The sequence below is a fragment of the Delphinapterus leucas genome, chromosome 2, assembly GCF_059928025.1.
Source record: "Delphinapterus leucas isolate spDelLeu-1000000601 "Yukka" chromosome 2, BTC_Dleu_Yukka2, whole genome shotgun sequence".
Classification (NCBI taxonomy): Eukaryota; Metazoa; Chordata; class Mammalia; order Artiodactyla; family Monodontidae; genus Delphinapterus; species Delphinapterus leucas.
This window is the reverse complement of record NC_143130.1, coordinates 5,350,827-5,372,569: the sequence shown is the minus strand read 5'-3', so window position 1 is coordinate 5,372,569 and position 21,743 is coordinate 5,350,827. Positions and strand designations below refer to the sequence as shown.

The following is a 21,743-nucleotide window of genomic DNA, read 5'->3' as shown; positions in this document are numbered from 1 at the left end:
TAGGGCCAAAGAAACTCTTCTTAAGAAGAAGCATATTAAATAAGCTAAGTGAAAAAAGGCAGATACAAAACTATACACAGTTTTATATTAACTCTCTTTGTGTATGTGTGTGTAAGTGTGCATGTGTGTGTTTCGGTAGGAAATGAGCCAAGATGTTAATAGTTTGTCTCTGTATTGCAATATTATGGATGCCATTCTTATTTTTTCTTTTCTGTATTTTAGAAACTTAGTATGAGGAGCATATAAAAAGTTAAAATAACATATATATTTAAAGTGCTTAAGTGTTTAGCCAGACGGACATGTAAATGACCCCATACAGAGACAGGAAAATATTCTACTCATATAACTGTACTGCAGTATCTAAGCCAGGTGGATACTCATGCCATTTAATCTAGCCTTTTGCTGCCTGACGGAATGTATCAAGGATATGGCTTCTGTTTTAAGATTTCCAAAACACGTGTTAGTTGGCTAATACGTACAACTGTAGTCCAGCCCTCTCTCCAAGCTCTAGGCTCAGCTATCTGACTGCATTCCAGACACCATTGCTGGTATGTTCCATCAACCTTGGAAGTCAATGTCTCAAATTGAAATCATCGCCCCTTCCCCCTAATTCCTCCTGCACCTTCATTTTTTTTTTTTTTTTTTTTTTGTGGTACGCGGGGCTCTCACTGTTGTGGCCTCTCCCGTTGCGGAGCACAGGCTCCGGACGCGCAGGCTCAGCGGCCACGGCTCACGGGCCCAGCCGCTCCGCGGCATGTGGGATCTTCCCGGACCGGGGCACGAACCCGTGTCCCCTGCATCGGCAGGCGGACTCTCAACCACTGCGCCACCAGGGAAGCCCCAGCTTCATTTCTTGCCTCAGTAAATGCCAGAGTATGTACCCAATTGCCAAGCCTTTTTAGATCCCTCCCTTATCCCCCAGTGGAATGGATCCTTATGTTCTGTTAACTCTTCCTCCGACGTGTCTCTTGCACCCCTTGCCTCCACCTGCCCGGCAGTGTCTTGCTGTGGGACTTCATGCTGTCTTGCCTAGGTCACTAAAGGAGCCTAAAATTTCCCCTGCCTGAATTTGTGTCCCCCTTTAATTCAGTCTCCAAACAACTACCCCTGAGCAAGGAGCTTTCTAAAATGTAAAATCCAATACAAAAGGAAGGTGGAGTGTCCCGATCCATTTAAAAACTGTACTGAATAAAGACGAGCAATCACGGATGCCTTGCTTAGAACCAAGAAGAGTGGCTGATAGGGGTGCGGCGAGTAGCCCCTCCCCCAGGATCAAAGCCCTGGTGATGGAGTGACTCATGGTCCCCTCGCTGAAACACCCATCACTCACAGGCCAAAGCACAGGATGAAGGGGGAAAACGAACATTAGCGTCCTCAGTAATGTTTGTATTTTCATTTCTAGAAACTGGAACATAGTCCCTCAGATCGTTGGAGAGTAGGAGGTGGGAAAATATTCCTACTGTCTTCTTCTTTTACTAAGTTTCATCTTGCTCGGGGAGAAAATAAACCAACTATATGTGTGGGCCAAAATTAGTATAAACTGGAGTAAGAAGAAAGCATTTCAATTCAAAAGCAAAACACACAGCATGTTTTACATTCCCCAAAGTATGCCAATGCTTCACCTTAACTTCAGAGCTAAGCTTTCCATGCAAACAAATTATAAACGTATATGAATTTGCTTTTCTTTTCATTTTCTGCACTATCACTTTTTTCCTTCTTAACTCACTTGTGAATCTTCTAGAAGGTATCAAAATAAGCCACTTCTGAAGCGAAAAGAATGTAACGAGATGATATAGCGAAGAGTGTGTGAAAATTTTTATAATATATTATTTAAGATTAAAAAAAATACTTTAAGATAAAATAAGCCTGTTCACAAACTAATCATGATAGCAATGAACTAAGGATTATGGATCCAGGTCTGTGTACCTAAGGTTCACAATTTTCAAAAAGATAAGTTGAGGCCTTTAACATAGTATAGTAGCAACAGAAGAAGTAATGGTTGTAATAGAAACACCAGGAGCGGCAGGTAACACCTATCTGTACCAGACACTGTGATTAATGCTTTAAGCATATTTTTTAAAATTCCATCTTTCTTTCTTTTTTTTTTTAACATCTCTATTGGAGTATAATTGCTTTACAATGTTGTGTTAGTTTCTGCTGTATAACAAAGTGAATCAGCTCTACGTATACATATATCCCCATATCCCTTCCCTCTTGCGTCTCCCTCCCACCCTCCCTATCCCACCCCTCTAGGTGGTCACAAAGCACCGAGCTGATCTCCCTGTGCTATGCGGCTGCTTCCCACTAGCTATCTGTTTTACATCTGGTAGTGTATGTATGTCCATGCTACTCTCTCACTTCGTCCCAGCTTACCCTTCCCCCTCCCTGTATTCTCAAGTCCGTTCTCTAGTAGGTCTGCGTCTTTATTCCTGTCCTGCCCCTAGGTTCTTCAGAACCATTTTTTATTAAGATTCCATATATATGTGTTAGCATATGGTATTTGTTTTTCTCTTTCTGACTTACTTCACTCTGTATGACAGACTCTAGGTCCATCCACCTCACTACAAATAACTCAATTTCGTTTTCTTTTAAGGCTGAGTAATATTCCATTGTATATATGTGCCACATCTTCATCCATTCATCTGTTGATGGACGCTTAGGTTGCTTCCGTGTCCTGGCTATTGTAAATAGAGCTGCAATGAACATTGTGGTACATGACTCTTTTTGAATTATGGTTTTCTCAGGGTATATGCCCAGTAGTGGGATTGCTGGGTTGTATGGTAGTTCTATTTTGAGTTTTCTAAGGAACCTCCATACCGTTCTCCATAGTGGCTGTTATCAATTTCCATTCCCACCAACAGTGCAAGAGGGTTCCCTTCTCTCCACACCCTCTCCAGCATTCATTGTTTGTAGATTTTCTGATGATTCCCATTCTAGCTGGTGTGAGGTGATACCTCACTGTAGTTTTGATTTGCATTTTTCTAATGATTAGTGATGTTGAGCATCCTTTCATGTGTTTTTTGGCCACCTGTATATCTTCTTTGGAGAAATGTCTATTTAGGTCTTCTGCCCATTTTTGGATTGGGTTGTTTGTTTTTTGATATTGAGCTGCATGAGCTGCTTGTATATTTTGGAGATTAATCCTTTGTCAGTTGCTTTGTTTGCAAATATTTTCTCCCATTCTGAGGGTTGATTTTTTTGTCTTATTTATGGTTTCCTTTGCTGTGCAAAAGCTTTGAAGTTTCATTAGGTCCCATTTGTTTATTTTTGTTTTTATTTCCATTTCTCTAGGAGGTGGGTCAAAAAGGATCTTGCTGTGATTTATGTCATAGAGTGTTCTGCCTGTGTTTTCCTCTAAGAGTTTTAGAGTGTCTGGCCTTACATTTAGGTCTTTAAAAAAATTCCATCTTTCTTACAATTCCTTTTTGCAGCTGGTAAAATTGAGGCTCAGAAGACATAAGTAACTTGTTCACAGTCACACACCGGGTAGTGTGGAGCCAGCATATGAATCCCATCTGTCTGACCTCTGATCAATTATCATTAAAACAACCAAAAAGATAAAATCAAGTTTTCTTCACTGACAATAGAATACTGGGAGATCATGATTCCAGGAAGCTAGTGACATGTCCGTCGTCATCTGGAAAGAAAATCTGGGGAAACAGAGTGGAAGTCACCTCTCTCTTCTCTAGACTTGCAAGCAAGCATCCTCAGTGGCCTTTCAGAAAGTCTTATTTGGGGCCCTTGTGGATTTTGGAGTGGCTGGCACCTGTCATGCATTCCACCCCACTGTACACGCACAGGATTCCCAGCGTGCTAACTGAGCCGGCTGGAACAAAGCGGGCACAGTGCCCAGGACCAATCACTAAACCTAACACCCAAATCCCCGATTCCTAACTCGGCTCTAGTCTTGGATCCAGATATACGTCCACTCCTTGTCCTTTCCTGGTCTAACCACAGTCTCATTAGACCAGCATGGTGTCTTTGCTCACCTCGTCCCTGGCCTTATTGGCTTTCAACCTGGTCTTTCCCCTTTACTTCATTTTTAATTCATTCTCGCAACACGTGTCTACTGCTTGGATTGCCTTGAAGTGTATCGGGGTCAAGACATGTGGTGGATAAGATCTCAGGGCAGAGAAGACATCATTCACATCAGGCTGCCAAGTCTGTCTGGAGCATGAGAGTCCGTGAAATGTATTCACGTGTGGCAAACGGGAGGAGGGCAGCATAGCTGCTAATGGAGCCCCCGTGTTGGAACGGTAATTGCAGGTGGAGGAAATACTAAGTGACAGGGAGCGCACCCCACCAGGAAATTATCCAAGCTGTTAAAGTCATAAATTTAGGTAAGGAAGGAAAGGGAAGTATTGCTCATTACAGCAGCTTTTCTTGGGGGTGGAGGGCGGAGGGTGGAGGACGCATCGGTTTCCTCCGTCAGTGATATTTTCCAGCTACGGGCCTCTGAAATGAAATCCCCAGTTCACAGCACACATCTCGTGTCGGGACTCTTGTCACTCCTGTTTCTTTGTTCTACAGGGTGGCACTCCAGTTCCAAATTTTACAGGAGACAAGAAACTCTCATAATTTGCAGTTGTTGCAAGCAGGGACCCAAAGATTACTGGAAACGTTGGTATGAAAAGAAATCCAAGAAGTTCATTTTATTTTCACGAATAAACATACATTTAAGAAGATTCTGAGCTGAAACACAAACAAAGCTTGTGTCCGCAGATTAAGGACAACGGCTCCAATTCAATGATTCTTTGCTCTGGGGATGGAAAGTATCAGCGTGGCTTTTGGTAACTAACTTGGCACCGGAAGGCCAAATGGCTAAGGGGTTACCAGAAGCAAGCCACAAAATAAAACATTTAAAAGAGATTACTGGAGATCTTCCTCAAGTATTGAACGGAAGGTAAACTTTCTGTGGTGAGAAGTAAAGGAAAAAGGGAAGATATGAGAGGGAGAGAGAAAGAGAGGGAAAGAGACTGGTTTCTATCATGGATCTATTTGTAAAACAGTACATATTTAAAGAAGAACTGTTTAAGAATTGTTTCTCTGAAGTACTGACCTCTATTATCCCTGGGTCTATTTGCTCGGGTTTGGAAATGATCAATGTTTTAAAAGGAAACACATCATAGGTAGTGTCTTAAAAAAATAAAACGAAATACGGATACTGTGTTTTACGTCTGCCCTGTCCCACCCTGTGCCTTGCTGTCAGACAGGGTGAACAACGGGCACTGCAGCTTTGGCGTGGGGGGAATCTGGTTTTCTTCAGTTCAAATCCAACACTTTGCTTTCCTTCTCCTAGAGCAGCACGAAGAGCTTCAGAAAGAAAACCGTGACTCACGATGTGCCTGTTTTTTTGTAGCAGGGCCTGTAGCCCTAGTGGATACTTTCTCCAGATGAGAGGCTGGACCAGGACTGTGGTCTGCTTCCTTTTATCTGTTTCCCACTGATTCTCACCAGGCAGACATTCCATTGTGCTGAGCAAAGAGGATGTGGAAATCAGAGGCCCGGGGTCTCTGGGGGCCAGTCATGCCGCTGATCTGATTTCTCTCTTTCCCTCTCACACTGGGCTACAACCCGCATTTCTAGATCAATAAGAGCTCGCAGAGCTATGTGAATTTAAGGCTCAGGAGAGAGCCTGTAATTAAGCAATTAGGCTGTCAGTTGGAGGTCACTTTAATACTAGGCCTTCGTGAAACGAAACCTAATGGAGCCGTTTTCATGCTGACCATACAAGTTCTGTGCAGCCCGTGGGTCCCGCTGCTGCCTTAGCAAGAAGCAGTCACAGTGTGTCCTTCAGGAGAGCCAGAGGTTAACGACGCCAGCCACTCATAGGGACTGAGCAAAAAGTGCACACGTATTACCAAATTAGTTGAAACCTGAGTGTAAATTGAGCTTTCTGATGAGTTCCAGATGATGCCATCACCACTTCAATAGCAGTCAGAAAAATCTAGTTTCTCTCTTTTTTTATTACAGCAGCATGAAATTCTAGAAAACATGCTTCTGCGATGTTATCTAAGTTCTCATGTGGCTCAAAATACTGAGATCGAATATCAATAATCATGCCAGGGAGTGAAGTCCACTCAGCCCACTCCCAAATGAGCCGTCTGCAACTTTCCACTGAAGGCTGGGATGGCTTCCTCTGGCATATGCACACATATCTTCCTAACACTATTCCCTGCATCCTGTCCTACTCCTTACAAATAATTCTGAGAGATGGCTGGGTCTCTAATGGGACTCTGCAATCTAAACTGATAGAGGAGGTTTAAAACCCTGATGGCTGGTCCTATCCAAGCATAATTTACCTTGGTATTGAATAATACACTTGAGCTCTATTAAAAATCCCACAAACACAAACATTATCTGGCAGCAGCATTGGCAGCTGAATGTTTTTCTCTTTGCTACTGACTCTGTCTAAGTAGCAGGACCAAGAAATTAACTTGAATGTCTCCAAAATGAATGACTGGCTTTGTATGAACTTAAACTGCAGAGATCTTATGTAAGATACTAGATTTTCGGGGGCATTTCGCATCCAGTGTCCATCCAGCTATAAAGATAGATGGCTGGTGCCTCAACGCCTGCCTTCATGAACGCCTGGACAGCGAACTCTAAATTGGAGCCAAGCTCCCAGCCTCGCCAGTGCATTGCCTGCCTGTTTCTAAACCTCTGCAGACCTCCATCCCCATAACTGGGTCCACTTGGCAACCGTACACAGCAGATCTCCACCCCAACTTATGCGAACAGTCCTTTTTCACATTTCTTTATCTTTTAGTAAAGGTGAGTTACAAATTGTACAAACAAAAATGACTTAGCTTGTATATGACTTATGCAACTTTCAATATAAAGACATTTGCAAATCAGAAAAGGAAACTTATGGCTGGCCATGGGTTCAAATTTCTCATTCTGAAAATATGAAATTTGTAAAACCAATCTGGCCCTTCCTCAGGTCTCTGCCCTGATAACACGGCTTTGTCGTTTACTCCATTGATCTCTTACACTCAGCTGCTCTTCTGTCACCAGCACCCTGCTCTCCTGGCATGCTTAAGCTTCTTCACCACTAAAACAAATAATAATAACAACTTTCCTTTGATCCTGACTTATCACAGGTTGTGGCCCTTTATCCCTCTATACCATTCACTTTCATAATTCTGGGGAAAAGCTGAGAAGCTCCTGTATCTCCTAACCCACCGTGATCTGGAGTCTTCCAGTACTACCCACACCAGTCCTGCTTCTTACAAGGTCATCAAAGACTGACTCTGGTGGCTTCATTTTAGCCTCATCTGCTGGATCTGACACCTTTGCCCACCCACTCTTAAAACTGACTTCTCTGTTGGTTTCTATGCTACCATTCTCTTCTGCTTCTCCACCCATCTCCTGGAGTACCCTTCAGTCTCCTTGTCCTTTGTTTCTCCACCTTCCCCCTAAATGGTGATTTAGGGCCAAGAGTTTACTTGGCCCTTTTCTCTTTACAAAATACTCATATATAGGATTCCATCTACTTCTGTGGTTTTAACAACCATCCAAGTATATAGAAAGTATCCTCAAGTGGATATGTCCAGCTCAGACCCCATCCTGAGCACTGAACCCATTTGTTGAACTCTATAAGGGACGCAGTGTAGACCTTCAAACTCAAGTTTCCAAATCAATCTGAGTAGTCTATCCCTTTAGTACTCTCTTAGTCAATGGCATTATTATTTACCCATTCTTCAAGCAAATCATCTTAACCCCTGCATCTCTATCACCCCTCCCCCCAACCCTCCACGGTGTAATTAGCCTCTAGGTTTCGGTGGCTACACCAACATGAGCTTGCCGGTACATCCTTTCTCTCCACTCCCAAGGCCACTGCCCAGGGTTTTTCCATAGCTCTCCAATCAGCCTTTATACCATCCTTCTCTTTCTCTGCTGAACCTAGCCTCACACGGCTGCCTGTTATTATCATAAAACACAGTTTTGAGTACATTACAGAAAATGTTCATCAACTCCCCACACTGGCTATAGGATAATTTCAAATTCTTCACAGAGCACAAGAGTTTGTCCAGTTCAGATGTTTTCTATAGACCCTGGGTCTCCACACGCTCCCCAGCACAGAGCTACAGCCCAAATGTCTGTGCACGCTCGCGCTTCTGTACACAATCTACCCTGTTCTCTCCCCAGAGCTTCCTCCCCTGGCTTCTGTGCCACATGTCTACTAGTGAAATTCTGCCACGTAAATGTCATCTTTGGTGTGAAACCTCCTCTGGCTTCCAGGCCCAAATGAATCACTCCCGTTTCCTCGTGATCGTTATTACAGTTTACTGAGTCCTGGGTCCACGAAATGCTTGGTGCTGTGCTAGCAGAAAGGTTCATAAACAGGGTCTTCTTTTACTGAAGACCTGGAGGCCCAGCACCCTAAGCTGGTTGTTCGTCCTCGTATTCCACAGCATCTCCTCCACCACTGCCCCTGGAACAGGCCTCTCTGGGGACGCTCACCTTCAGTGTCATTGTGACTAGGGGCTGGCACGAATCGGGGGCTTTCTATGTGACAAGCAGGTCACCGACATGACCTCCAGTATCCCAACAACAAATCTGACACAGATACTCTTACTGTCCCCATTTCACAATTAAGGAAACCAAAGCTGAAAGATTCGCTTTCTCCCAGGCGACTCAACCAGAAAACGGCAAAATTCAGGCTCAGCCCCAGGGCCACCCGACCACAGAGCTGGGTTTCTTAGCCACAGCACTGTGGTGCCCACACCGCTGGCGCAGTTCACTTCTTGTATCCATGCGCTGCCCAAGTGCTTAGCAGCACCTGCTTCTGATACTCGCGCCTCCCCGCAGGCGGGGTTGCCCCACCTACTTCATACAGGATCCCCTGACCCTGGCAACTTGTTTGGACTATTACATTTTGTACTTTACCATACCTGCCAGACTGGACTCCTCCCAGCACCTGTATGTGGGTTTATTTTCTTATCTCCATGCCTAACGACCAGATTATATTTGAGGTTTTACTTCCTCCTGTCTGTTTCCTCTGGCTACAGTTTGTGAAGTCAAGCCCAGCTGTGTGCTGAGATAGGGCACTGATTACTAGAAAACCCAGTCTGTGTATTTATATCTCATGCAGGTGGAAAATCCTACTCATGACCACAGGAGGGAAATAAGGCAGCCATGCTGGGTGTGGCTTTGACCTAGGCTTTGTTTGGGTCACACACCTTTGCACGTTGAATCTTATGGATTACGGACTTTACCAAAGAGAAGAAACTATACCTGGAACCATACAGACTGGGAGAAAGTGATGGAGAATTGCCCACCAGAGGCAAAACTGTAAGGCAGACAAGCTGTCTCTGGCCCACTAGACCTTCTCTTGAAGGCACCTCTACTGCTTCAATGCTTTATTTCACCTTCCTGATTAAAGGTCATTTTAGGAGAGCACAGAGCTCCTGACTGATAGTCATTTTCTTCCTTCAAATTTAAGATACCAACTCGTGTCTTTTCTCCTTCCAGTTTTCACTGTTGAAAAGTCTGCATTCAGTCTGCCACTTCCTAAAAGATAATTTGTTCACCCGCTCACCTACTCTCCTGGATGACTGTAACATTTTTTTCTTTATCTTTTAGATAAAGATTAAAATCTTTAAGTTTTTTCAGATAAGTATGTCTATTTATCTTGCTTGGCTGTATACAGGGTCCCTTGGGATTCTTGTGTTTGTAAATTGATGTCTCTCATCAGTTTGGGAAAAGTCTTAGTCATCAGCTCTTCAAATATTGTTCCTGCTCCATTTATACATGTATGTAAATGTACGTTACTTTTTTTATATGTATCCTATATTTGTCTTAATCTCCCTTCTGTATTTTTCATCCTTTTGCTTTGTTTTGTTTTGTTTTTTCTGGATAGATTCTTCTGATAGCTTCCAATTCACTTGTTCTCTCATCTCTGTCTAATTTGCCTAATATACAAAAAACAAACAAGCAAAACACCCCAAACCCTTCCACTGAGATATTAATTTCAGCTTCTGTGTTTATCCACTTTAAATTTTTCAGCTTTAAAAATATATATATTTGCAATGATTTGCAGTCCTTGCTGAAAGTTTTAATTTTGACTTTTATCTCCATAAGCTTAGTAACCATAGTTGTTTACTAACCTGTGCCTATCAGTGTTTATTTCCAATGTCTGTTATTCATGCTATAACTCATTTATGTTGCACTGTCTCCTCCTATATATAAATATCTTTGATAGTGTGCTTGCTGTTGCATATGAAAATTACTGGTAGAAGTGAGGTCTGGGATGATTTCATCTCCCTTTGAAGAAGAGTTTAAATTGCTTTGGCCAGATGTCCAAGGCCTAGATGCATTAGCAAGGCAAGGTTCCTCTCATTATTCCACGGCTGGAGATTTAGGGAGGCCACTCAGATGAATCGACGCTTGGATGCGGTCTTCCTGAAAGCTGCTACTTTCATTTTACCTAGGATTCAGGAGAGTTTACCAGGACCCACACCCTACTCAGGTCCTGGACTCAAACGTTGCTCCTCTTTGCCCTGAAAGGCTCTGAGAAGTGCCACTAACTCCTTCTGGATCGGCAAATGCCCCACGGGCAAAAGCAATCCCCAAGTACCAAGCTCACATCTCTCTTGGATATTAACTCAGAAATTTCACACCACCTTGTGAGTTCCCTGTTGCATTTAGGAAAGTGTTGTAAAATATCATCCAAAGTTTTAAAATTGTCTTTGTCAGGAGAGTTACCGTCATGGAAAGTGGATGTCCCACACCTTAAGTTTGGTGTAGGACATAATGCTCTGCCAATTTAGACTCCGAAGATTCATGTTAAAAGGTTAATACATAACCATAAATCAACTGAACTTTTAAGTAGATTAATGATTTAATCTTGTAAAATAATACTTGAAATCATACTGTGAGCCTGGACTACTTTGAAAATTATGAAACAACTTTTGAATTTTCCTGAGTTAAGTCTGAAAGCTAGCCAGTTGGAATTTGTATAAGAAACGGTCAGGAAACTAAAAGAGAAAGAACCATTAGCCAAGAGGATCTGGTTTATATTTGAATGAAATATCTCTAAATACAAATGAAAGATGGAAAACCTTGTGTTAAAAAAAAAATCAGGTAGCCAAAAAAATTAAAGACAAAAAGAAAATTTTGAAATACAACCTCATTCACTCTTACATTAAACATATAGCATTAGTTTCAGGTGAAAATGTATTAAAGCTGTTGGTAGTGATGGAAACTTTTTGTCATTGAACCAACTAACAGCCATATCCCTTTTCCTCCACCCCCTGTCTCCCATCTAGTCTGTTCTATCAGACACTGATTTGTTCAAGTAGCAGATCAAGATATCCTGATCTCAAGAAAAGTAGAACCCTGTGAGAACCCCCAGAGAGTTAATAATAATTGATTTAAAGTGGTTATGATAAATCCATTATGATAATCCACTAAACTTTCCTAATCTCTTTTGCAACCACTTCTGGCCAATGATCTGTAAGGGGGCTTCTGTAAAAATTTTGCATTCTTGATTTTAAAAAAATACAAAATAGAAACACCTAATACTATTCCTTTCCGTCTTCTTCAGATCTGAACTTAGGATGTTCTGAACTGCTGCAGCCATTTTTGGACCATGAGGTAACAACGACAAAATGAAAAGCCAATTCACTAAGAATGGTAGAGTGGAGACTGAGTTGCTAAACAAACCTCCTGGTTTATATTTAGGTAAAAAATAAATGTCCTTATATTTTAAGTTGCTAATAGTTGAGTTTCCCATGATTTGACATAGAAAACATTCATGACTAATACATTCACTAAACATGCTGTTACGGCAATGTTTTGACCCAGGTTTGACTGGAGACGATGCTTGAGATTTGTGTCACTTACCATAATACAAGAGTCCTGAGGTTCAAGGTCAAAGTCAGTGAAGTTCAAGAGAACACGGTGATGTTTTTCCACCTGAATGACCCACGTACACTCAGTGTTGCTCCTATAAGGACTGGGGTAATTTGGAGAATGAATCTCTCCACTGGGAGCTTGGAAAATGCCACCACAACCTGTAGATGGGAGACCCAATTCAATAACGAGAGGAATCCCTGATGCACAAAACTTTACACCGTTACCCGGGAGCACAGAACGATATGCTACTTTGTTCGACCACCATTTTTATGTAGTCTGTGCTAAACATCCTGAAGAACCGAATGTTCGCCATTAATTCATGCATCTCAACAAAATGAAGAAGTATGCCTAGGAAAAGGCTTCAAATACTGATGCCAAAGGTTATTTGAAAAATACTGAAAAATAATGCAAGTAAAATCATATTTTCATAAAGCCATGAAATGCCTCTTCATTGTTCTCTCAAAATATAACATACTGTAAGAATAACACATCTCCTTCCAAGAAGTTTGATAATTCAGTAGTGTATATGCTTTTATAAATTATTTAACATCTGTCTTTTAAAATTTAATATTCTGGACCTTGTACAGTCATTCAGTTTTCTAAATTCCTGGGATGTAATCAAATATCTATCGATGTCTAACTCTATGACCCATCATTTCTTGGGTTTATGATAATATAAACTAATAATGGGAAAATTCAGTATTATTTTCTGATAATTGAGAATCATTTTTAGGTAATCTCAACACCATGTAAATATAATTGTCATTAAATTCATGCACCATTAACTTTAGGAAAGCTCTAGTATACTTACTATACCACCTTTGGCCTACAGAAGTGGGGCCATAAGGCAGCCTGGAGTCATGTCTTCGCTTTGGCATTTTTTAGCTGTGTGACTTTGGACAGGTCACTAACTATTCTAGGCTTCCACTTCTTCACCAGTAAGGTAAGGACAAGGAACAACCTTCCCTCAGAGGGCGGTTGTGAGGGTTAAATGAGAGAGTCTTTGTAGAATAGTGAGGAAAACGCCTGACACACAGTAAGCGTTCAATAAGCATTGCTATTATTAGTAGCTGTATAGATTAACATCTGCTGAAAGATTTTGTGCATTAATAATACTTTATTTTAAAAATCTGCAACAGGTAATTTATTTAGACAGCCTAAGATCTTGGGCAGAAAGTCACTATATAACAAAAGGTAATAATTCCTTGAAATTCACAAATTTAACATTTGCACTTTTGGTATTTGCCAGGCATCCACATGTGTGGCATAAAGTAATTTAGCACTTTGTTGATGCCCAAATTGAGGCTGGTGAACAGGCAGAAGTCCCTTGGAGAGAAAGCGAGTCTGACCAACCACCCTGCTTCTGCTTTCAGCATGGATGTGCACACTTGCATGGGCTGGTTTTCACATACGAGGTGACTCTTTGCAAGTTAAACTCTCTTTCTCAGGGAAGCGTGTGTGCCGTTAGAGAAGTCACAGAGCTGTGACGGAGGATGTAGCCGTCACATCGCTCTCTAAACACTTCATGAAATTTAACGAGGGCTCAGCTTAAGGATTTTGAGACAGCTCCTTGGTTCACCCACCTCCAGGGACCGCTCTCCATGAGATGTTGAAGCCTCTCCCATTTATGGACCAGTCAGTCTTGAATCGGATTGCCAGCTCACTTCCAGTGCTGGAGACCTGCATGGGATTCTCAGACGATCTTTGCACACACAGCTGGGCTATCCTGGGAGAGTGGAAATCAGGGCCTCCATAGATCTATGATGGGACGGAGAAAAAAAGAACTTGAGAGAGATATTTAAGCAATTACAAGCCTTCCGCTGATTCCCCTTTAGCACCAGCGTTTGGATCCTATTATCAGCAGAGATTGAAATCTCAGCCTCCCCATGTGGGGGCACACTGTAAACTTGAGCTGGATTTTCCAAGGCACTCCCTCTGCCCTCGTAACACACAAGTTCAACTGCCCATGAAATGCCTGCTTGTCCCCTCAGCCGGAGCTGCAGAGCTGAACTGAGCAGATTATCCCAGACTCTCCCCTATCTCCCCTTCCCCTCTTCCAAGTCCACATAGGATCCCCTGCTTTCTTTGGCAGAGGCACGTGGCAGATAATCCAGTATCAGGTCTGATTTTCTAACTCTTCTGGGCGCAGAGGAATAGCCTTAGCATAAAGCTATTTTGTTTGTTCACTGAAGGCTATTGATCACTGCTACATTTTTAGGATTTTCCACTTTGCAACCCGAATGCTTTACAAGATTAGGCATTTAGTATACTTTTGCCCCTTCAGAGGGAGTGAAAATGTAACCTCTATCAGTGTGTTCTGCGGTACCCTCAGGGAGGGAGTCCTACAGGCCCCTCTGTATCTTCTCCTGGCACAGGCGCTCACAGGAGCAAGACGGAGAGCGTTCACCTTCTGCTCGGGAATCGCCCTGGACTCTGCCCCGCTAGGTCCATCTCACTTGTCCCGAGATCTCCTAGGCTGCTGCAATTTGCAACTATCTGGCTGGATGCAATATCCCGGCGACACATTCCTCGTGGCAACTGTCCCCTGGATCTCACGTCCAGCATCTTGCAGGAGGTCTGGCCCAGCCCACGGGGGCCTCCAGGATGCCTCACACACAGGTTTCTCAAGGGCCCCTTGGATAACCCGTGTGCGGGGGTGTGGGGGGAAGATAAGAATCCCACAGAAGGTGTAGACCCCCGACCGTCAATCTTGCCACACTTGCGTTAGTGCAAGAACGACCAGTTTGGTGACAGTTCTCAGGCACACTGGCATCTGCGCCCTTCCCCCCTCCCGGCTGGAACCAGACCCGGGAAAGGTGGCCCAGTGGGTGCGGGTGGTGCCCTCCCCACCCTGACCTGCGCCGCTCTCCCACCCGAGCATCTCCCCAGCCTGAGGCCCTGCGCCCCTGCCCCCACCCCCACCCCAGGGTGGCTGCCGACTGATGTGGACTTCACTCAAGTGTCCTCCGGGGAGGGAGAGCGAGAACAAGCAGCCTACTTTCGGTGAGGAGTGTGTGATTTGAATCCATAATGATTTCTTTGTCTGATTAATTCCCCCAGCCATGCGGGAAAGGCCGAAATGAATGAAACCACTGTTCCGGGAGGGCCGAGCGCAAGGGCTGTAATTGCAAAGGAATGAAGCGAGCCAACCGCTTCGAGCTGATTTTCACCTGGAAGAGCTCTGTTTGTGTGGCCCCCAAGTCCCATCAGAGGCAGGACTGGAGGAAGAGCCCTGTGTGGCCCTTCCCATGTACACATATGCAAATGGCACAAACCAGACTGCTTCTGGTTTAGCACCCTTGAGATCCCCCTGCCCCCTGGCCTGGGGTGGAGCTCAGAGCCTGAAACCCACAGCCTGGGCCCCCCGTCGCCCACCCCGCGAGCAGCACATATTTGGACAGAACGCTGAGCGCAAGCGTTTAGTTCTAACAAAGAAAACTTGCACGTCAGCAAAATATTCTGGTCTCCCTGCTCAGGGTCCCCTTGAGATCGCAAACAAAGCGGGTATGAGTCGGCCGGGCCTAGAGCCTCCAGAAGAGTAAACACTGCCGCTTTTGACGTTCTTTGCTTTTTCCCTTGTACTGAGCCGGATTCACAAAGACAGCGGGGGAGAGACCAGGGGAGGCTGACTGCCCGCACCAGGCAACCGTCTGGGTCTCCTGCGCCGAGGACTGGCTTCCCTTTTCTGCTCTGTGCTGTTCAGGCTCCTTTCTCAAGGACTGAAGTGAAATCAGCCAGCGTTTCTCTCACTCAAACAACAGAATGGTACTTTCCGCTTCCACAAATTAAAACCAAGAGTTAGCACATGACTCTTCAAAAGAGGAAAAAGATGGAAAGAATTTCAGGGTGTGCTTCGTTGGATTACAGCATATGACTCAACTTTGTGGGGAAAAGAATTGGTCTGATGATCAGAGATTAAAAAATGTGTTTTTAGCCAATGCTCAGGATATAGAACATTTCAAAGCCTATGGTTTTAATCTGTTTTGAACAGTTCTTTCTGCTCTGTTAGCTCCATTTACTGTTACAATCAAGTCAGCATTCCAGGGTTATGAGTAACCAAACGGCTGTTGCCTGATGCAGCTGGCCGCTCTCCGGACACCTGCTTTTTGAGAGAAAAATAGATGGGCTCTTGGTTAGATCAGGTGAAACTCAGGTAAACCGGATACCTGGAGACAGTGAGGCCCTACTGGGCTCAGAGCAGGACGGGCTGATGAACAAACAGGACGGAGACAGATGGGTGGAGAAAGTCAGCGATGTTTCCAGGCCACACACCCACCTGGGGTAAAATATTGTGAAACCTGTTGCTAACATGTTATCGGCGTCCATGTGATAGGGATGGAAAAAAATCATTTTATTGTCATTAACCCAAATTGATGACACCACCTTCCTGAGTGTTTGCAGAGACGTCCAACAAGGTCTGGAGGGAAGAAGTCAGGGGGTTAACTCACTGCAGCCTTAAGAAAAAAACCTGCCCCAATATTTAAGGGCTTCAATATATTCCCTCAAACCCTGGTTGGATGGGACACGGGAGCCCACCTTGTCCTGACACAGATAAGCCCCAAGCAGACCGCAGCCTCTTCTCACGGTCCTTTCTGTGCAGGACCCTGTCTGAACGCTGCTGCCCAGAGGCCTTGTGCTGCCCCTCTGTCCCCAAGGTTGCTCACAGGGAACAGGCCTGCTCTTTGCTCTCTCACGTAATGGGTGGGACAAAACCAAAGCACAATGAACCCTATTTACATGCTGCCAAGTAGGCAACGATCACACGAGCTTTGCAATATGAAAATGAAGGGTGACGAACGTGTCACGTTACCGTGGGACACTGCTGCCAGCCCTTTGTGCGGGTTAAGGGTTATCATGCGCCTGAGGAATCTCGCCCGCGGGAGGGAGCATCTCGACATTCCCCATGTGAGCATTATTACTGCTTCACAGTCTGAGCTGCGCGTGAGTTTCGTAAATTTCGGGAGCCACCTTATTCTCTCCTCGGAAGAAACTGGTCCTCTTCTGAGCTGGAGTCACGCCTGGGCAGCCGGACTTACGTGAAGACAGGGTTTGGGTGGAACCCAAGGACTCACTGGCTCTGTCTCCAGTCCCACTTACTGCAGCATCGTCCTTCTTTGCAGAGACTCGAGCTGCTAAATGTGACTCCTAGTGACGCTGCGTCTACTCAGTGAGGACGTGATTTGAGAACCCCATTTCTTTTCAAGGAGACAACTTGGTTTGTAATTAAATAAGGCTTTTAAGTTTTAAAGTTTCCTATACAGGCCTGTCAACAAGCCGCTCCTTTCAGTATCTTGCACACTGCCCACATCTGTCCTTCTACACTGGCTGACGTGGCATGTGCGGTGGGGATGGATTCAGTTCTCAGCTTTTCCACTCACTATCCTTATGGTTGTGGAAAAACCCAGCAATCTTTTTGAGCCTCCGTTCTGACAACAGTGAAATGGGGAGCGGTAAAATCCCCCTCTTACCTCACAGGATTCGTTAACATTCAAATGGGAAAATGGATGTTGAAATCCCTTTGCAAATCACCATAAATGTACATTATCACTGCACAACAATTGGAGATGTGACACTTTCATTTATCCCACAAATATATATCAAGTGTTTACTATTTGCCAAGTGCTCTATGGCTCTGGGGGTATAGCAGTGAAACAAAACAAAACAGAACAAAAACAGACAAATACCCAGCCTTCGTGGACTTTAAGTTCTACTAGATACAGAACCTTGTCATGAGGCAGTCCCTACCGCTGAGGCGATAGGAGTTTCATGTGTACTTGGAAATCATCTAATGACTAGATTCCTGCAACAAACAGCCGATTATAACCGATTCTCAAGGGCCATCTTAATTACCTGAGATAAAGCCATTGCAGCAGTGTTGGAAAAGTTGCGGCCACTTCCTCAGCTCCCTGCCCTGTCCTACCCCGAGCACCCACGTCTTCTTTACACTCTGCCACCCACTGCCTTTCCCAAGGGAGCTTTCTCAGGCTGGAAGTGTGGGGCACTGATGATCCCAGGTTCCATCAGTGGGGACGGGAGCTGGGGGACCAATGCCTTGTGTCCTTAGAGGGATGGTTCTGAGCAGCAGACCTCATAGGACCTCGGGGGTTGCAGCAGGATTAAGCCCACTTCGCCCACAGGGGCTCCCTTCCTTGGTTCTCTCTCCTCAGCCTCCCCCCATGGTTCCCTCCCTTCTGCCGCCTGGTACCACCTTCTAATTACACCCAGCCATTCGGGCACTGCTTTTAGGGAAAGCCAAACTGAGATATTAACTCCATTTGTCTGCAAGCATCATTCACCAAGGGCTGATGCTCATCGAAACGTCTAAGAATAGAACACTGCTGGCCCCTGGAAAGAATTTAGGGTTTTCTGCAGAGTGATTTCCAGTTCTACCCCCCAAATCCTATAACGTGCGGAAAACTATCTAATTTCCTACCTCCAGGACATCGAAGGTGCAGCTTGCGTGATACTCCACATCAAAGTCATGGATGGTGAGCTGAACGCTGCTCCCAGGGGCTGTGTGAATGTACCAGATACACTCCTTGTTGGCAGGGTACCTGTTAGGGTAGCCGGGGCTACTGAAGGAGCCCGTGTCCCCAGACAACTCTCCACCACAACCTGTGAAAAGAGCAAGGCTCAGTCAGTTCCAAGAGAGCATCAGCCACTGGGAAAAAGTCAAAAATCCAGCTACGCAAAACATAACTCAAAATGCACAATGCCTAGCTTAGGAGAGAAATTATAAAGTCATAATACAGTTATAATGAGCAGTTGTAAAACAATGAGGAAAAACCATGGCTACAGCTTATTAAATTCACTCTTTAAAAAAAATTGATTATATCATTTGGGGCGATAATTCTCAGCTCTTATGCTCACCACATCAAACCTTTGGTAATATTTTCAAGACGTCAACCTAATTTTTAGATCTTCTTCGTTACATATAGGTAAGAATTTCCTGGTAGGAAGTACGATAGACTGCATGCGCAGTCGACACCAGGTCGCTTGGTCTTCAGTTTCCTTGTATCTAATGCGTTATTTCTAAGTCCTTTCAGACCTCAGATGTGGAATTCTAAGTGCTAAAAATCCTTACCTTTGTATGAGAGACTGTAGGAAATTAAAAAATATATATATATGATATGTCTACAAAAAACCTTCACAGAGATGTTTATAGCAGCCTTATTCTTAACTGCTAGAACTTGGAAGCAACCAAGATGTCCTTCAGTAGCTGAATTAGATAAATAAACTGTGGTCCATCCAGACATGGGATATTATTCAACACTAACAACAAATGGACTATCAAGCCACAGAAAGACATGGAGGAGTGCTTCCCTGGTGGCGCAGTGGTTGAGAGTCCGCCTGCCGATGCAGGGGACACGGGTTTGTGCCCCGGTCCGGGAAGATCCCACGTGCCGCGGAGCGGCTAGGCCCGTGAGCCATGGCCGCTGAGCCTGCGCGTCCGGAGCCTGTGCTCCACGCAACGGGAGAGGCCGCAACAGTGAGAGGCCCGCGTACCGCAAAAAAAAAAAAAAAAAAAGACACCGAGGAAATATATACGCATATTAAGACGTGAAAGAGGGACTTCCCTGGTGGCGCAGTGGATAAGAATCTGCCTGCCAATGCAGGGGACGCGGGTTCCATCCCTGGTCCACGAAGATCCCACATGGTGCGGAGCAACTAAGCCCGTGTGCCACAACTACTGAGCCTGCGCTCTAGAGCCTGCAAGCTACAACTACTGAGCCCGCGAGCCACAACTACTGAAGCCCGTGTGCCTAGAGCCCGTGCTCCGCAACAGGAGAAGCCACCGCAATGAGAAGCCCGTGCACCACAACGAAGGGTAGCCCCCGCTCACCGCAACTAGAGAAAGCCCTCGTGCAGCAACGAAGACCCAGTGCAGCCAAAAATAAACAAAATTAAATTTAAAAAAAAAAAACAAAAAAAGTGAAAGAAACCAGTCTGGAAAGGCTACATACTGTATCATTCTGACTGTATGACATTCTGGAAAAGGCAAAACTATGGAGACAGTAAAATGACCAGTGGTTGCCGGGGGCTGGAGGGGAAGGAGAGATGAATGGGTAGAGTGCTTTTTTTTGAAGATTTTTAGGGCGATAAAGCTACTCTGTATGATACCGTTAGGGTGGGCACATGTCATAAATTTGTCAAAACCCATAGAATATACAACTTCAGGAGTGAACCCTAATGTAAGCTGTGGACTTTGTCAATATAGAGTCATCAACTGTAACAAATGTCCCATTCCGGTGGAGGAGGCTGCTAATGGTGGACTCTGTGCGTGGGTGGGGACCGGGCTTCATGGGAACTCCACCTCCCACTCAGTTTTGCTGTGAACCTAAAACTCCTCTAAAAAATAAAGTGAGGGCTTCCCTGGTGGCACAGTGGTTGAGGGTCCACCTGCCGATGCGGGGGACACAGGTTCGTGCCCCGGCCCTGGACGATCCCACATGCCGTGGAGCGGCTGGGCCCGTAAGCCATGGCCGCTGAGCCTGCGCGTCCGGAGCCTGTGCTCCGCAGCAGGAGAGGCCGCAACAGTGAGAGGCCCGCGTACCACACACACAAAAATATAAAACAAAATTTTAAAAAAATAAAGTGAATGATAAATAAAAACAACAACAAAAATGATATAGGTCCTGGCCCTGGGAAACGTACATCTAAAAACCAACCAACCAAACAAAAAACTGACGTGTTAAACCCAAGCATGGAAAAAGACTCTAGCATGTGTTTTATGAATGTATACATCATGCCTTAGAAAGTAATTAAGGCAAGTCATTATAACAAATAATCAAATGCTACAACACGTGGTACACAGTAAAGCACTGCCACTGCCTACTGAGTGCATAGATGCACTTTACAGATAGTTCCTATTTTAACGCTCACAACAACCACACAGATCATTATTATCTGCATTTCTCAAATGAGCAAATCAATGCAAACATAGGTCAAGTGGTTTGTCTAAGGTACCTAAGTCGTGAGGGGTGGAGCCACCCATGCGCAGAATCTCCCGCTATCAACCAATCCGTGCAATCCGGCAATGTGGGGCTCTTAACTACTACACTCCACAGACTCACATAGTTGGTAAGAATTCAGGGATTTCAGAATGGAAAGGGAGAGAAAAATTTATGGAAGAAGTAAAACTTGAGGAAGGCTCAAATTTTAAAGACAAAATTAGAAAAAAATAAAGATAAAATTAGAAAAAAGATAATTTTTTTTTCTAAAAATTCTAAATTTTTTTCTTTTGTTTTCCAAAAGCCATTTTTGGTGATTAAAAAAAATTGTTTGGGGGCTTCCCTGGTGGCGCAGTGGTTGAGAGTCCACCTGCCGATGCAGGGGACACGGGTTCGTGCCCCGGTCCGGGGGGATCCCACATGCCGCGGAGCAGCTGGGCCCGTGAGCCATGGCCGCTGAGCCTGCGCGTCCGGAGCCTGTGCTCCGCAGCGGGAGAGGCCACAACAGTGAGAGGCCCGCGTACCGCAAAAAAAAAAAAAAAAATTGTTTGCTCTGTTAACATATCTCCCTTTTCTATTTTCCAGAATATTCTTATCAGTTGGTAAATTCTTCCAAGCACCTTCCCTTACTGAGCGTCAAGTCAAGGCTTTTCATGTTTAAAAATGACAATGCCTCCTCACTCCATTGTGAATGTATGTGCATTTTCACATTAAGACACTAAAGCTGAGGTCATGTCTACTATCCACCTTTGCAAATTTATTTGTCTGTACAGGGAATTAGAAAAAAGTGTTATAAAAGTTCAAAAGAAAGAGTTTTCATACAGAATCTCCACTTAACTGAAAAGAGCTGAGAATTCCAAGAAGAATCCTGATTGTGTAAAGAAATCGGATTCCAGCTCAACACGCTACCATCTTCTTGAATGGCCAGTT

General features: G+C 44.5%; 1 protein-coding gene across 1 annotated transcript in view; it reads right to left on the bottom strand.

Annotated features, from left to right (window-relative positions):
• Window positions 1-21,743, bottom strand: part of CUBN (cubilin) — a 269,760-nt gene that overhangs the window by 136,912 nt on the left and 111,105 nt on the right. Inside the window, exons 29-31 of the mRNA XM_022580595.3 lie at window positions 18,296-18,477; window positions 13,446-13,620; window positions 11,851-12,020 (exon numbers count right to left, since the gene is read on the bottom strand). Coding sequence (XP_022436303.2) covers window positions 11,851-12,020; window positions 13,446-13,620; window positions 18,296-18,477 — 527 coding nt within the window. The remainder of the gene's footprint in view (window positions 1-11,850; window positions 12,021-13,445; window positions 13,621-18,295; window positions 18,478-21,743) is intronic.